Source organism: Mustela lutreola, chromosome 15 (assembly GCF_030435805.1).
Source record: "Mustela lutreola isolate mMusLut2 chromosome 15, mMusLut2.pri, whole genome shotgun sequence".
NCBI lineage: Eukaryota > Metazoa > Chordata > Mammalia > Carnivora > Mustelidae > Mustela > Mustela lutreola.
In genome coordinates this window covers 14,471,502-14,488,712 of record NC_081304.1, presented here as the reverse complement: position 1 = coordinate 14,488,712, position 17,211 = coordinate 14,471,502, and the positions used below count along the sequence as shown (strand labels likewise).

The window sequence follows — 17,211 nt, the reverse complement described above, 5'->3', positions numbered from 1 at the left end:
TTCTGATTCTACAAAGTACCATGACTGGGCTGAATCTGCCTGTTAGCTTAAAGATGTGATCATCGGTGATTTACCAGGCCCTCACCCCTCCTCAGGCTTGACTGCAGATTCTTCTAGCCCCAACCAATCAACACATGCCCAAAACCTGCAAAAGAATTCAAGAATTTAAAAAGTCTTAATGCCTTTAAGCAGAGTCATTCCCAATCCTGGTCTTTCAACTTCCCACCATCTCTGCTTATCTTGAAATATTTCAACGTTGGAAATTAGTAATAATCTGATTCACTTAAGGTTCAGGGTGGAGAAAAGAAATACCATAGAAATCAACTAATGTTATGTGGGAGGAAGTGGGTGACTCCCATGCGCACACTCTTGCTATAGATACTAAAAACCAACCACCTAAACTGAAAGGGAGACCTCGGTCTTCTCCAAACCACAACTCAGATAAGTGATTGAACTTTACCCACGCACCAAAAGCCCTAAAGATTTCCAAGTACTGATCTAACAGACCAAGAGGACTTGGGATTGGCAACTGTGGTCTGGTTCGCAGTCAGCTGAGTGCCAAAACTACAGATAAACTTGTTCTTCATCTCTGTGCATAAAGGAAACTGTTTTCTTCTTTGCAAAACCTGCAAAAACAGCAAGTGGAAAATGAACCGTAACTCAACTATAGGATCAGCTCACTGGATTGTCCAGAGAGAGGTGGTGCCTTTGAAGTCAGAGATTCCCTGAATCCGGCTTTACATCTTTGTTGCAGTATCTGAATTTATCTGGAGTGCTTACAGATATTTCTACAATGGGAAAAAAAAAAAAAAAACTAATTTTGTTTGTAAAAAATATATACACACCACATGCGCATTTGGGAGCAGAGCCATCACAAAAATCAAAGAATTGCTGGCTCTGTTTCTTGGACTGGGGGGGGTTTCTGAGATTTCTTTGATAGAATTTTAAACTTTCTCTTGCTATGCTGTCATCAAAAATTGGCAACAGTTACACTCAATACCTCATATTTGCTCAGTGTTTTCAAACATACTTGAGTTGTCAATACCGGCCCTTCAGGAGACGAGAAACAAACTCAGGTACAAACTCATATATTAACCCCAACACTGTGCAATGTGATGTCACTCAGAGTGAGGGAGGGGCTCTTGCCTAGGACAGGACAGTGGTCAGGGAAGGCCCCAGGCTTCGGCTGCGCCTTATACGACAGGTGAGTGACACCAGATGAAACCACGGTCCATCATTGTGGCAACTCCCTTGCTCTGCTCTAGGTTTTCTCTTTCCATAGAATTCTATCACTTTCTCACAAATACATATATGTATTTATCATGCTGTTGTGGCTTGACTCTCTCCACCAAGTAGAAGTCTTCATGAGGGCACAGGTCTTTGTTGTGTTCATCAATGGGCCCCAAGCCCTGCAAACAGTGCTTGGCATAGAATATATATCCATCCAGTAAGACAGGTGAATGAGTGAATGAACAGAGGGAATCTACCACATTCGGGAGCTAGTGAAGCTGGGCAGGGGGCGGCCCAAAGCAACCTTCCTATCTTTGACCACCCAGGTAAGAGTGGATGTAAAGCTGTTGAGGGGAGGTGAGGGGTGGGGTAACTAGTCATTTTAACCTAAATGGTTTCCCAATTTGGGAAGATATTTAGGAATTGGCTGGCTTAGATTTTCTAATTTCATGCCTTTATTTTATGGAAGAAACAGGAAATAATTCATTTGTCCAAAGTCTTCTAGCTGGCTAGCACCCAACCCCTCGTCTCCTATCTCCCACTCACTGAAAAAACACCCGTGTATCATATGGGTCAAAATACACATGAAAACAGAAGACTGTGCCTATAAACTACATTTCAGAACAGCTAAAATGACAAACTATGCCTGTCTGTCTACTGAAGGAGGCTCCCCTCCTCAAGTTCACCCCACTCTGTCAGGTCAGATGCCCAGGCCCAGGTAGAGGCTGTCATCAAAGAGTGACCTCCCAATCCTACTGATCTCTGTCCCCCATTGTTCCAGCAGGGCATTAGATGTGGTCAAGCCCAGTCAATGTAACACTTAGAACTGAGGTCCCCTTGCTTCTAAGCCACTATTCGGATTCCTAGGGTAACATCCAAGGTTCATCCAGTTGCTGAGACAACAGGCTGGCCAGCTCCTGAGTGCGTTCTACAGTCAGGCCCTTCAACCGTGCACCTGCTGCAGATCCCCACAGGCTGATGAATAATCTGGATATCCAGGCCTCCCAGGAGAAGGGAAGGCGAGTATCACAAATCATACCCTCCCATGATTGGCTTCCAACCCCCATTCTCACCCTGATAAGAAAGGCCCTTTTTGTTTATATGCTTCATTCTTGTACTTTATCGAACCTACTCCTTTCACACATTTCTTCCACACCTACTCCCCTTAGCTGCCTCACTGTGGCTCCAACAGGCTCTTTTAACTCAGAGAGGGGGGGCACCTGGGTGGCTCAGTAGGTGAAGCGTCTACCTTTGACTCGGGTCATGACTCCAGGCTCCTAGGATGGAGCCTCACATCAGGCTCCCTGCTCAGTGGGGGAGTCTGCTTCTCCCTCTGCCCCTCCCCCTGCTTGTGCAGGCACGTGCACACTCTCTCTCTCTCAAAAATAAATAAAACCTTAAAAAACAAACAAACAAACAACTCAGAGAGGGTACTCCAAAGGAACCTGGAAGCCAGTATTATTCTGATTCATTAGGCCTCTTAACATATGGATAAGGCAAAAATACTAAGTAAGCATGCACTAGAACTTTAAAGAATTCCAAACACCTTATAATTCAATGACTAAATTTATTTAATACAAAGCCAGTTTGGGGGCACCTGGGTAGCTCAGACAGTTGAGTATCTGCCTTCAGCTCAGGTCATGAGCTCTAGGTCCTGGGATCGAGTCCACTCCCTACCCCCACCAGTCCACTTCAGGCTCCCTCCCAGCTCAGCTTCCCCTCTCCCTCTTCCCTGCTTGTGCTCTGTCTCTCTCTCATGAATAAATAAAATCTTAAAAACAACAACAACAGAAAGTCAGTTTATAAGCTAAAGCTGATTTCTTAAAAAGCAATTTCAGTAGTTAGTACCCAACTGTCTGTAATTACTTGTTCTTTTAAAGTTGGAGACTATGATATATTAGAAAAAGCACAACACAACTGGCCTATGACTAGTTCAGCCACTAACTAGCAGGACATATCAATCCCAATTTCTCTACAAAATGAGCCAAGCCTGTCTCCAGTTTGGTCTAGTGCTCTGTGATGTGACGGGACACAGGAGAGAGACACATCTGCTCTGTCTACAATGAAGGTACAGGAATTACCTGACAGCACATCAGAATCATCTGGGGGCTTGGGAAGAAGAAAAAAAAAAAATTTTTTTTTAAAAGATGGGTGCTGGGCTCCATTCCTAGAGATTCTGATTTCAGTCACTTTGGGTGGTACCTCAACAGAGGGTATTTAAAGAGCTCCCCAGGTGCCTCTGGGTGACTAATTCAGCCAGGGCTGAGAGGCACTGCCTCAAGTAACACATTGCTAGTTGCAGCTGTGGCCCTCTGGGCAGGTGTTTCTTTCACTCCCAGAGACCCTCAGGAGTGAGGGGCTGTTTAAGAGAAGAGAGATCTGATTCGGTTTCGTCAACAAAGTCCCATGACCCTACTGTAGATCAATGACAATATCTAGGGATTCTGACAACACCGTTTGTTCAGAAAACATAAGAGAAAACTTGGTTTCCATGACAAACACTTCTGCAGCCCAGACAAACAATTATTCCCTCATCTGAAATGGGGGGAAGAGGGGAGTAATCCACTGGAGAAAGGGGTGGTTTTGAATGATAATGATAAATTAGTCTACTAACTAGGGAAATCATGTTTCATACATAAGAGGACAACCCTAGATCAAGGTTCATTTTTTTTAAACAATGAAACATCATGCTGAGTGAAAAATGAAACTGACTTGGCATAATCACAAACCATTTAGCTCGCAGGGCTTGGCAATGGACAAATTAATCTCATTACCGAGGTGAGGAGACCATGAAGAGGGTCCCAGGCACTATGGTTGACGCCCACCCAACCAAGTATCCTGGAACCCCTCTCACTCTGTAGAAACACTACTGATGAGATCCCATTAAAGAGTATAGCAACATCTTCCTCTCTCCTACTCCCCCCTAAGAAATCCACAACCCACATGCCTGACCATGAAACAGCTCCTTGTTTTATTGGTCTTAAAGAGCTTCAAAAAGGAATATTCAATCCTTACCTGCTGAGTGCTCACCGCAGTGGGTATGGCCAACTCCCATGCTAAATGCCACAGAGGATACAGATAAGTAAATCAGGGCCCTTCCTTCTAGGGCAAACCAGCAAGAAAACTGACAGCCCTCTCCCCCCACCAGGGCCCCTTCTTGGTGGCCTCCTGTCTCCCTCATTACACTCTCCTGAGACCCACCTAAACTAACCTTCATCCCTCCACTGTGGTCCAAGGGGCAAGGCCACTCTCTCTCCTGTCACCACAGACCCACTTCCTGGTGCCGGAACCGCTCCAGGGAGGTAAGGGCCCCTGCAAAGGCCAACACTCCAGGCCCAGCCTGATGATTAGAGGTTCTAGCTTTTCAGGATCCCATACCAAAGACTGACTGCACCATGCAACTCTGGGTAAAGGCTTCTAAGACCTGAACTTTCAGTTTTGCTATTTCAGAAACATTTCTGGGCAAGATCTTACTGAAAAAAAAAAAAAAAAAAAACATGCACCTGCTTGGATATTATTAGACCTAAGCAAAGAATTGAGCTTCAACTATGACCTGGTTTTAAGGGCTGCTCAATCTCCACTCTATTCACCTTCACTGGACTTGGCTCTAGAGTTGACAATGATCCTTCTCGCTGATGGACAGTCTCAGGTGAAGGCAGTGTTTCCACCTCAAAGCTACATCTTTCTACTACTGGAACAAAGTGTAAGAGGCCATGACTTTCTTGGGAGGAACAAGAGCATCATCTGCACACATTCCTGAAGCTTCCAAGAAAGTCTGCTTTCCTCTCTGCCCATTCCTTCTCTAGAGCCAATCTCTCCTTGCAGCATGGTCGGTCATCTGCTCAGGGTGTGACTGGGTAAACTGACGGGTTCTAACAAAGCCACCAGGACACAAGCACTGTGGGAGCCCGCTCTTCAAAGGGAAGCGGGAGGATTAGGCTCAAAGTTCAGTTCCGCCACCGAAGCATGACCTTGGACAGGTCCCCAGCCCTTTCTGGCCTCAGCGTCCTCATCTGTCTGCTCTAGGAAAAAGCAGAATAGCTATTGTTCAACTTGGGAGGGGAGGGCATGGTATATGCTCCAAATATCACCCTCCAAGGTGCTCCCACTCTTACTGATGGATATGCACTCTCTTATTCCTCACTTGGGGTGGGGAAAATACTGAGACCCATTGGGCTAGATCAACAAGACTCCTGCTACCCTTACTCTAGTTACTCGGGAGGCTACCCATTTATTTGTATGTGCTCCCATTGCTCACAATATTTCTGGAGTTTTTTGGAAATCCCCTTCAAAGAATATACTTTTGTATCCCCTAAGTGACAATTCATGTTTAGTTGGTTTTTAAAAACAATCAAAAATCAAGTCCAAGTATCCTTAATAAATTATGCAATCAAGCTGAGTAATAGTTTTGATCAAAATTTCAGCATGAACCATGGAGAAGTTATATTCAAGCAAACACCGGAAGGAATTGGGAAAGGTTTTAAATTGTGTAAGTATTATTGGCTTAAGAGTAAATATTTGCTTTTTTAGGGTTCCTGAATTATTAAATGGGTTAAATGAATTCCTAAATGAAATACTGAAAATAAAAAAAAAATAACTGATTTGTATGACATGAACCCTGACCTCTAAAGGAGTAATTATTTGGAAAGACACAACATTCTTTTGGACAAGTAAGTTTAGGTATGTTTGTGGAAAAGACAAAACACCACCAAAGGCATAATTCCATTGCCAAGTGGTACCTGAATCTTCCCAGGAAAAACACTTGTATGGACAAATTATTAAGAACTATGGTCGGGGACAGTCAATGCTCCAACTCTTGATTTATTAAGAGTCTCGAGGCAAGACTTTAAATGGCCTCATGACAAACTACAGAAAGAATCTTGTCTGCAGAAGGTCGGCTACCCTCAAAACCAAACTCACAGAATTATCCCGAGGTATTTCAGGGCGCTCGTGGGAGTCACATCTGTTAGAAAGCTGATCTGAAACCACTGCAGACCAAGTTGCTTAACACATTAGAATAAAACATTTCTCAGCAGCTTTTATGTATATAAGTTGTCAGCAAGACACTGCTACAGGCATTTACATCTTCAAAACATAAACAAAACAAGATCTAGACAGTCCATTTTCGCTTGACCTAAAATCCACACTGCTAAAAGAAAACAGGTTACTTTAAAATGGTTGCTATAAAACCAATTTAAAGGTTAGTGTTGTGCTTTTTAAAACATCCAGCATTCCCTGGAGGCTGGGGAAGAGGGCAAGAGTAAATAAGATTAGCAAATTCTGATTCTGAGAATTTATTCCAAGGAAATAATTAGGCAGTTAAGATATGCTTAGCACAAGAGGGTTTATCACATTGTTGTTTTTTGTTCTTAAGAAAGATTGTATTTATTTATTTGAGAAAGAAAGAGAGAGGAAGGAAGAGAGAGAAAATGAGCAGGGGGAGGAGCAGAGGGAGAGGGAGAAGCAGACTCCCTGCTGAGCTGGGAGCTGATAAGGGGCTCTATCCTAGGACCCTGAGATTATGACCTCAGCCAAAGGCAGACACTTAACCGACTGAGCCACCCAGGCACCCCACCACACTGTTTGTAGTAATTAAAATTAAAAACAGCCTTCATAGCTAAATGGCTTACTGGCCAAATTATGGTATCCAACCCCCCCCCCCCAAATTATGGTTCATCCAATGAGAGAAGCAGTATGCGACAGTGAGAATAAGCTGCAGAATTAAATTTATCGGCACAGAAAGATCCAGGATATGTTCCAGTTTGAGTAAGAAAAATATCTACACAAATATGTGCACAGAAAAAATGTCTGGAAGGATATATATCAAATCATTAGGGGGTGCCTGGGTGGCTCAGTCAGTAAGCATCTGCCTTTGGCTCAGGTCATGGGATCGAGCCCCGGGTAGGGCTCCCTGCTCAGCGGGAAGCCTGCTTCTCCCTCTCCCACTCCCACTCCCTCTGCTTGTGTTCCCTCTCTCGCTGTGTCTTTCTCTGTCAAATAAATAAATACATAAAATCTTTAAAAAAGAAAAGGGGGGAAAAAGCACCAAACACAGAGATTTGAAGAAAGAGAAATACACCTTTCCTTATAATAATGGGAAAGCTGAAAACAATCTATAGGACCTGGCAGGGTGGCCACTAGGCAAAGCATGGTTTATTACCGTATCGATCTTGGTCAGTGCGACCCCAGTCTCCAAACTCAGGCTGGACATAGAAGGCTCAAATGCTTTTGGCATGGATGATGGTTTACCAAGGTGCTAGTCGAAGTGACAAATTCAATAACATACTCAGAAAATTTCCTACCAGTTATAGAAAGCTTCTGTGAAACTAAACATAAATATAGAACATGTATTTTTATGCTGCTGTATTTGCTGTGTAGTTGTACATGAACAAAGATCATATGATAATCGGAAGTGATGTAGAGGGGCGCCTGGCTGGCTTGATCAGTAGAGCATGTGACTCTTGATCTCAGGGTCGTGAGTTCAAGCCCCACATTGGGTGTAGACCAAAAAATAAAGAAAATTTTTTTAAATGTAGAGACTAAAAATAAATTTTAAAAAAATGCAAGGAGGGAGCTTATGATTCCTTTTAAAAGTTCTACTTTTCCTAGCCCATATCTTGTCTGTGACACTCACTTAAATATCACTAAGAATGTGTTGCTCTGACACAAGGAAATCTGAAACCAAAGAGGGGGATATAGGTGAAGATAAAGATAGAAAAAAAAATCCCCAACCCCTAGGAAATACAGCCAACAAGCATGTTTATTATTCACAAACTATGATTCACTGTCCCTATTTTTTCAAGCCAGCATCACACTCTAATCATATTGCTAGGTTACAGGCCCCTAGTTATTTGTGCATAATAAAAACTGAATCCATTAAAATGATACATTACATTTTTCTTGCCTATAGCATCTCTTCAGGGAGAACATTTGATCATTATAAAACATAGACAATCTTGAACCTAAAGATTACTTTGGATCCCCAAACCAGAGAGGTTTCCAGTGAAAATGAAATCATTATCCAAAAATTCCTCAACCTGAAAAATGGAGTCAAAATCTGACGCAGGCAAAGAACTCTCACCCCCAGGACCATGCAGGTGGCATGATTCTGTCCAGACAAGAAGAAACCTTTACATAGCTCACTAGTTTTACGTTCAGGAATACAGCCTACTCTTGAACACTGTCAAGAGGAACTCTCATACACACTTCTCTCCTGCTCTGAGAAACTAAACTACTGTGGAAAACCCAGAGGCCAGGCATGAAACAAAACACACACATGTGAACTACAGTCCAATTTCATGATCAGAAGCTCTGATATGAGCTTAATGAAACATTCTCCTCATGGCCTCAGTATAAATTCTTGATATCGCCTAGTAAGATCATTCGTGGAGGTGATAACTATCAGAGCAAATGATAAGCCAGGACATTTCTAGTTAAGCCTCTTGTCTCAGATGGTATCCTCAGTGTGTTTTTGTACACACATGGGCCTTGGTTCTCGGTGACATTGTTTACTCTCCTCTAAAACCAAAACACTGGCTGAATAAAAGAAATCGTATATATTGTAGCTGAAGATAGCATTTTGCCTCCCATGCTTCAGATCTGTTTGGTACCTGACAGAAACAGTACATAAACACCATTAAATAAGGACTAAAGGACAGTGATGATGTAATACAAACCAACACTGGGTACAAGATCCAGGTCCAGGGAGGAGGGAAAACACTCACTAAATAAGCACAATTTGGATTAACAAGAGGCAGCCTGAAGTTAGTAACACCAATGTTATTGCATTTTTGGATATGATAGCCTAGAGTCTCAGCCTAGGATGAGTCAATGTCTAGCTCAATCAGACGCGCTCGTGAAAGAAACTCACAGTATTGCTTCCAACGCACGAGTTATTTCATCAATCAGAAAGAAACAGCATTGGGGCATCTATCTGGCTGGCTCAGTCCGGTAGAGCATGCGTCTCTTGATCTCAGGGTCATGAGTGCGAGTTCCACAATGGGTGTAGAGATTACTTAAAATAAATTTAAAACTTAAAAAAAGAGCACTGAAAATATTCTTTGGAGGGGCGCCTGGGTGGCTCGGTGGGTTAAGCCTCTGCCTTCAGCTCAGGTCATGATCTCAGGGTCCTGGGATCGAGCCCTGCATGGGGCTCTCTCCTCAGCAGGGAGCCTGCTTCCTCCTCTCTCTCTCTCTCTCTGCCTGCCTCTCTGCCTACTTATGCTCTGTCTGTCAAATAAATAAACAAAATTTAAAAAAAAAAAAAAAAAAAGGAAAGAAAATTTTCTTTGGCGAGTGTATAACGTTAAAAAAAATAAAGACAGTAAAAAACACGGGGGGGGGGGGTTACATTTATTACCTACGATATACAAGGTGCCTTCACACGTGCTAGTTATCCCCATTTCACATATCAGTGAACAGACTCTCTAAAGAGTAAAATAATCTGAGGGCACAGCTGGCAAGTGACCAGTCTGAACTCAGGTTTGTCCAATTTTACACCCAATAGGTTTTGCGGAATATCGCTCCTCCCACTTTAACTGCAAACTCTGCAACAGGTTCCACTTAAAATTTAAAATAATAATTCTATGTTTGGGGATCAAAATTTTTACTGGTAGATACTTCCAGGAGTAAAATTCTGACATTTTACTTATAAAGCAGTTACACTAAAATGTAGCTTTTTGATAAGGGTCTGGAATATTGTACCATGAACTTTGAGAAGTTTGGATTTCTAAATACAATTTGGAAATATTTACACAAACTGAAACTATAGTCCCAACTAAAGCTAAATAGTTATTTTTGGCTCTAAGTTACTGAATAACTAAAATACTAGAATCCTGCGAAATAACAGCCAATGGAAAGATGTGGCAAAGAAAACCATATATACCTCGACCCTGATATGAAATGATCGATTTCCATGTCATTTGTTTGCTCATCATGTTTATACTCTTATTTATGAACAAATGCCGAGGAACAGTTAACCAATCCAGGGTAAAGTGTTCACATTCAAAATGTGACCCTAGTTGTGAAAGTGGATTCTCTTTTTTAATTAGAAGAAAAACTTGGGGCATCTGGGTGGCTCAGTGTGTTAAGCATCTGCCTTGGGCTCAGGCTACGATTCCAAGGTCCTGGGATCAAACCCCAGTGGGGCTTCCTGCTCAGCCCAGAGTTTGCTTCTCCCTCTCCCTCGGCTCCCCCCGCCCTTCCCCTGCTTGTGTTCTCTCTCTAAAATAAATACAGTCTTAAAAAAAAAAAAAAAAAAAAAAAAAAAAGAACAACTTTCATGAGTTCTATCAGGAAATGTGTACAAATTTTCCCCTTAAAACACCCCCAAATTTGAAAAAGGTGATCTTATATTTTACTTCATCTATTTTCAAGGTCTTGTTACTCCAAGAGCACAGACTTTTACCAAACATGCATGACCTCTGAAGACTTCACACTTTGGCACTCAGGTATACACATGTCAATTCTCCACCCCGACACCTGGTACATGATATACCATATTAAAAGGCACATAGTGGAAGTCATTAAACAAGAACCTGAACCAATGTACCATACCCACATCCTGAACAACGAGGTGTTTTGTTGTGTGTGTGTTTTTTTTTTTTAACCACTAATTTAGGTTTTTTTCAACTAGAAGGAAAAAAGCCAAGTCTGTCCACAAAATGTCCTCCCCGGCCACGGGGCCCAAATCTACAGCCTGAGTGAAGGTCTTAAAATAGTTAAATAAATGTAATCCAGCCATTTCTCTGCAGGAAAAGATGAAAAGACCCTTCAGACCGCTCCACAGTGCTCTGACGTGAGGAGACAGTCTCCATTTAAAGTTTTGAAGAGGCTTCACTGCTGTCTCACATGGGATCTTTAAAAAGAGTGTAAATCCCACAGCTTAACTTGCTTAACGAAGTCTTGGTGCCCAAAAGGATGCCTCCTGCCTCTGCACATTTAGAAACCTGCAAGGCAGGTAAAGCAGAATCATACTCGCAGGTAAAAATGCTTACCCGCTCCCAGGGGCGTTCGTTTCCCGAAGTTCTCTAATTTTTAAAAGTTCAAACAAGGATTATAAACGCAAGACATTCCCCTCCTCCTCGATTATAGGGCCCCTTCTATCCTTGCCCCGCGGCCACCGCCAGACAGAGCCGGCGCCCACCTGTGGGAAGGGTCCGACAGGTGGGGCCGCCTTCCAAGCGCCTTCGAGAGGCCCCAAGGTGCCGCCGGGGCGACGCAAAGTTGTGCGGGAGCGCACGGGGCCCCGGAAGACGCTGCCCGTGACAGCCGCGCTGACCCGCGAGGCCCTTCGGGTGGCGTGCGCCTCGGCCGGGCCGACCGCGGCCGCCACTCAGGCCGGCCCGGAGGTGCTCGCTCCCCGCCCGGCGCCGTCTGCCCGAGCGCTCGGGAGCCCGGGCTGCCACCACCGCCGCGATCCCGACTCGGACCCCAGTCCGCCCCGCGCTGTCCCCCACCCCACGCTCTCCGGGTCACTCACCCCGGGGCCAGGCAGCAGCAGCGCCAGCAGCACCAGCAGCAGCCGGGCCGGCATGGCGAGGACTCGGGCCTGGCTCCCGGCCCGGCCGGCCGGCTCCGGGGGGCGGTGCGGGCGGGCGGGCTGAGGACGGGGCGGGGGCGCCGCGACGACAGCGCCGCGGCGGCCGGACTTCAGCGGACGCAGAGCTGACTAGGCGGTGGCAGCACCCCCATGCCCAGCCCTATAAGCGCCGGGTGCCGGCGCTTCTTCCGGTCGGGGCGGGGACGGGGGCGGGGCCGACCGAGGGGCGGCCCCGAAACTGGGCGGGGGCCGAGCCCTGAGGCGGAGCCTGGGGCGGGGCTGTTCTGGAGGGGCGGGGCCGGGGCGGTGCTGGCCTCCTGCGTTCAGGGAGTCACGCGGCCGCGGCTCCAGCGGAGAAGGACCAGACCTGGGTGTCCCGCGTCTAGGGGCACTGAGCGTTTGAGGCAGGGAGCTTTGCCGAGGGCTGAGGGAGGCTGGCAGTCCCGTCCCGCGGGTGCACCCCTTCCCCACGCGGTCCCCAGGCGGTCCCACCAGTTCCACGGAGAGACCCGCTGTGTTAAGACTGGATCAGGGGAAAGTCCAGGAGACTGGTGGTGCCGGCTGTCCAGAGACCCCGCTTCGTCTTTCCGTCGTGGTGAAATGATGGACGACCTCCGGAGCCAGGGTCCGCAGCTCTCAGGGACTCCAGCAAACACGACATTTCTGCCATGCGCGCAAGTCCACAGCTCTAGGGTGCTCTGTTTTTCAGCGAGCCCCAAAGCCCTTTCTTCCGCTTGCCCTCAGGAATTCCCCTCAAATCTCGTCCAACAATCATCTCTTCCCTTTGGAATAAACTACAGCCAAGGCATTCTCCAAAAATTATAAGCAAAGAAAGAATCCATTTCAGCAGCTTGCGTTGTGTGTTAATGTGGCATTTCGTAGATGTGACTTCGTGGAGCTGGAGATGACATGGGTCACAACTCGTTGGAGGGAGTGGTTATGTTGAGGACTCATACAAGATCTATTTGAGGATTGTAGCCTATCAACCTGAATTTAAAAGTCTGGCACCCATTTGGTCACAGGGTCCCCAGCTGCTCTCCACTTGGATGGAAGTGGAGAGAAAAGACATATTGTTTGTAACAGGAGAAACTAAGACTCAAAGCATCACATTTGCATATCCTTGGAGAAAAAGAAATAGGGGATAGCGACTTCTCTAATTTTTCCTGACTTGCTCACATGACAGCCAAAGATTTTTCAGGGTTTTGGGGGAAAGGAGTAGGCAATGCTAGAGAAAACAGCAAAGAAGTAGCGAGGGACAGCCCAAATATCTAGATCAACCCTATTCAAATATAAAATAGATAGATGCTCACTGGAAGCCAAAATCCATAAACAGAGTTCCCTATTCCCAGCCCCCAATGCCTGGATCGAAGTCAAGGGACCTGTCTCTACCACTGCTGGAGAGCCTAACACCAATTTTTTTAAAAAAATATTTTATTTATTTATTTGACAGAGAGATCACAAGTAGGCAGAGAGGCAGGTGGGGGGGTGGGGGTGATTAGCAGGCTCCTCGACCCTAGGATCATGACCTGAGCTGAAGGCAGAGACTTTAACCCACTGAGCCACCCAGGTGCCCCCCTAACACCAATTTTTCAGAGTGTGATGAATCTTGGCAACTGTGAAAGAGGTAGACATATTTTGAAGAGTGGTATCCGCATGTTTCACTGTAGAGAGGTTTGGGACTGACAGAAAGATGGGTGGAAGCAGAGGGTCCATCACTCCTAGCAGAATAGCCCTGGGTCCAGGGAGGAGCCTACAATCCAGAGACTGGGAGGGGCTTTTTACCTGTCCCGCTTGCCAGCTGAAGACAGGATCTGCAAGACGAGTTGAGTTGAAAGAGGAGCTTGACTAGAAAATACTGCTTTCACATCCCTTCTCTGGTGCTTTTTCTCAAACAGTGTAAGTCTAGGAGGGGAACTTTCTGGCCTGGAACTCTGGCAGCCCTTTGACAATTCAGAATGTCACTGTGACCCTGTAAGCACAGTAGATGAAACACAAAAGGGAATCTGACTCATCTGACTCATAAATTAGCTTTAAAGATCCAACAAAGAAAACAAGAAATGTGTTCCAAGGAGTCTAGGCCAGGTAGGTATATTTTGTATCTCGTACGCAGTTGGACCAAATCCCCAGGCCTTCACTGTGCTATTATAGATTGTCAGAATTTCTCACGCAACACTTAGACTGTTCTTACACTTAATCAATTCCCATGTTTTATGTGCTTCTCCACTTAACTGGCAACTCCTATGATAAGCTCTGTTTTTATTTATGATAGCATTGCCCATAAGTCTGTTCCGTAATTACGTACTGTTTTGACAGCTTTTTGCGTATGATAAAACAAAAGCTGGCATCACTGATAAATAGAAACAGAAATGGAAATATTTTTGTAGGGAGCCTTTGGATTGGACCTGTAGAAAAGACCTGAAAATGAGCAGGCAGTAAATGACCTTTCTGGAAATTGCATTAAATAGCATGCTCTAAACAAGGCCACGGTCATGATCTTTGTGTGAAGATAAGCCCTCTCTTTTCACCAAGGCAAGAAAAATATGTGTATGGGATTCGGCACTATGTCTGGAATATGTCTGAGGACCGGAATATGTGTGAGGAGCTGGGGGTTGGGGGAAAGTAAGTTCACAAAATCTTATTTTCACTTCTCTCTGAACCAGTGATTCCCCGACTTGGAGAATGTTTAAAAAACAGATTTCGGACACCGTTTCCTGTCCTCATCCTCCACTAGCATTTCCAGGGATGGACCCCAGAGGCCTGTATGTTTTCCAGTTTCCGCAGGTGACTGAGGGTAGCCAAGAGCCTTTGCCTCTGCTCTCTCATAATGTCCGGTGTTAATTCCTGCAGCGGCTAATCCCTTTTGTTTATTTTAGCAAATGTCGCCCTCTGGTGGGATAAATCATGACTCAGCCTCTTCATTCCTGTTTAAAACCCTTCAAAATTTCATTTAAAAATGATTAAGAGGGCGCCTGGGTGGCTCAGTGGGTTAAGCCGCTGCCTTCGGCTCAGGTCATGATCTCAGGGTGCTGGGATCGAGTCCCACGTCGGGCTCTCTGCTCAGCAGGGAGCCTGCTTCCTCCTCTCTCTCTGCCTGCCTCTCTGCCTGCTTGTGATCTCTCTCTGTCAAATAAATAAATAAAATCTTAAAAAAAAAATAAAATAAAAATGATTAAGAGGTTGGCTTGCAGATAGCTATTCAGTGAGAGGGTAGCTGCCTTTGAAAGACTTTTTTTTTTTTTTAATTTAAAATCAATCTAATGAACATATGGCATATTATTCGTTTCAGAGGTAGAATTCAGTGACTCATCAGTTGCGTGTAACACGCAGGGCTCATTACATGAAATGCCTATTTAATGCCCATCGCGCAGTTATCCCAGCCCCCCACCCACCACCCCACCAGCACCCCTCAGTTTATTTCCTACCGTTAAGAGTCCCTTATGGTTTGTCTCCCTCTCTGATTTCATCTTATTTTATTTTTCTTCCCTTCCCCTATGTTCTCTGTTTTCTTAAGTTCTGCATATGAGGAAAATCATATTTGTCTTCCTCATCAAGGAATCTTGAAAGGGAAAGAAGCTGGTAAAGCCAAAAAGAGAGGTCATGGTTGACAGTTCCAGGACCATCTCAAAGGAACAGTGTCTTTATGAGAATGAGGGGACTGACTTTTTTGTGATGTCGATGCTACTGCAGCTGCTTCCAAACCAGCATGTCTAGGGTAGTTACGGGAGAAGTCAAACAAGGAGGCGAGAGTCTCTGGTAGCAAGTGAAATCTTTATCTCCTTCAGGTTCCACCACTGAAGGGAAATTCAAGAAACGCTGCTGTCATTGTGAGCAGTGTGTTTAGGTAAACAGAACTTTGGCTCGTCCTGTTCCAGGATGACCAGATCTGGAAAGAGAGTGACACTCTGAAGAACTCTTTACCACAGAATCCAACCTACTGCACACTTCCTTGTGTTGCAAAGGGGAAGTGTTCCTCATTATCACAGTGAAGGGTTATTGGCTGTTGGCTATTGTTTGGGAATGTGCGAGTACATGCTTCATAGGGTCACCTCACGTTATCTGAGCAGTTCCAGGGGTGGGCGTTGTTTGCCCTGTTTTACACGTGACACATTGAAATGTTAAAAGGTCCACAGTCTGGTGGGGGTAACACGTAGCTAGAAGGGGCACGACCTAGATTAGGACCCAGCTACGTATATGACGTCAGAGTTCATCTGGTCAACCCCAGATGCTATGACATGCTCCCCCATTAGCTGCTTGTTATTCTTGCTCCTCCCCTAGCGTGATGACAAGGAACTATTATGTGACGTGTAAACATAGTTAGGAGCCCAGGTTGGCGTTTCCCTCGAGTACCGATAACCACCAGAAATGCATACAAATGTGTGGTCATGAGGGGCATTGCCTCAAACAACGTGTAAGACTCCTAGCCTCATCGGGGGAGTGTGCAAAAGAAGGCGAATAATAGAGCAGCCACCTGGGAGAGAAGAGTGAGCTTCCTCCTGGCAGTTCTGCCCTGTGAGATAATCCAGTCTAATCCTGACTGATTATTTGTTCACTCGCCTGTGAGCTGCCGTATTTCCCACTCAGTTGTACCAAGTCTGTGTGCCACCATGGGGAAGCGTCCATGGTATCACCGTTTATCAGAAATGTATGTTCTCCAAGAGCCAACTCAGCACCAGTGTGAAAATGGCTGTCCTCTCAAAATGCCTCCACTTCCTCACTGGCCAGTCCCTCCTACTCCCCTGGGGTCTGGCTTATTTCCACAGAACTCTCTGGAAACTTCCTTCAGGCAGCTCATAAACATTCTTCCTCTTGTGAAATCCCAGTGGCCATGGTTCGTCTAGTTTTTCCTGAGCCTCCCTTCAGACGTGTTAATAGTTCTTCTTTCTGAACTTTCCCTCTCTGGGTGTTACCTTTTTCTGGCTCTTTTTCCTCCTTCCTGTGTTTCTCACAGCTTAATATGCAGACCTTACTTTCTCTCCTTTCTCCCTAGAACTCATTCACAGACATAACCGGATTTCAGAGCAGAAGGCAAACTTAGTTTTAATCTAGTCAGCTTCCTTTTGCAAATGACTTCATCTCTGACTTCTCCACAGATGATGACGACTCATTCATTCATTCTTTTAGCAAGTATTGCCAAGGGCTTCTGAAAACAAAGGGCCGTGAGGGAATATGACAGAGTTTGCAGGCTGGCGAAAGTGTTAGGACGTGCCCTAAAATAAGCACCGCGCAAGGGCGGCTGTGAAAAGTTTGAGAAAGCAGGAGTCAACTCAGAAACAGAATTATGGTGCTCCAGAGAGATGGATCCTGTGGAAGGAAAGGGATGGGGTGGATGGAGCAGGAGCAGGGCAGAGGCATGCACTGAGGGCTTCATGGAAGAAGTGGTTTCTGCACTGGGTCCTTTCAGATTTGGCAGGGGAAGAGGAGGGCCAGAACAAAGGCAGGAG

The 17,211-nt window shown here is 45.4% G+C and overlaps 1 protein-coding gene across 2 annotated transcripts in view; it reads right to left on the bottom strand.

Annotated features, from left to right (window-relative positions):
- The window catches only part of ERN1 (endoplasmic reticulum to nucleus signaling 1), a 77,209-nt gene extending 65,279 nt beyond the window's left edge, over nucleotides 1-11,930 (bottom strand). For both annotated transcript variants that reach the window (XM_059150204.1, XM_059150205.1), the window contains exon 1: nucleotides 11,711-11,930. In XM_059150204.1, the coding sequence (XP_059006187.1) occupies nucleotides 11,711-11,764 (54 nt within the window). In that variant the 5' untranslated portion in view covers nucleotides 11,765-11,930. The remainder of the gene's footprint in view (nucleotides 1-11,710) is intronic.
- Between the last annotated feature and the right edge of the window lie 5,281 nt (nucleotides 11,931-17,211).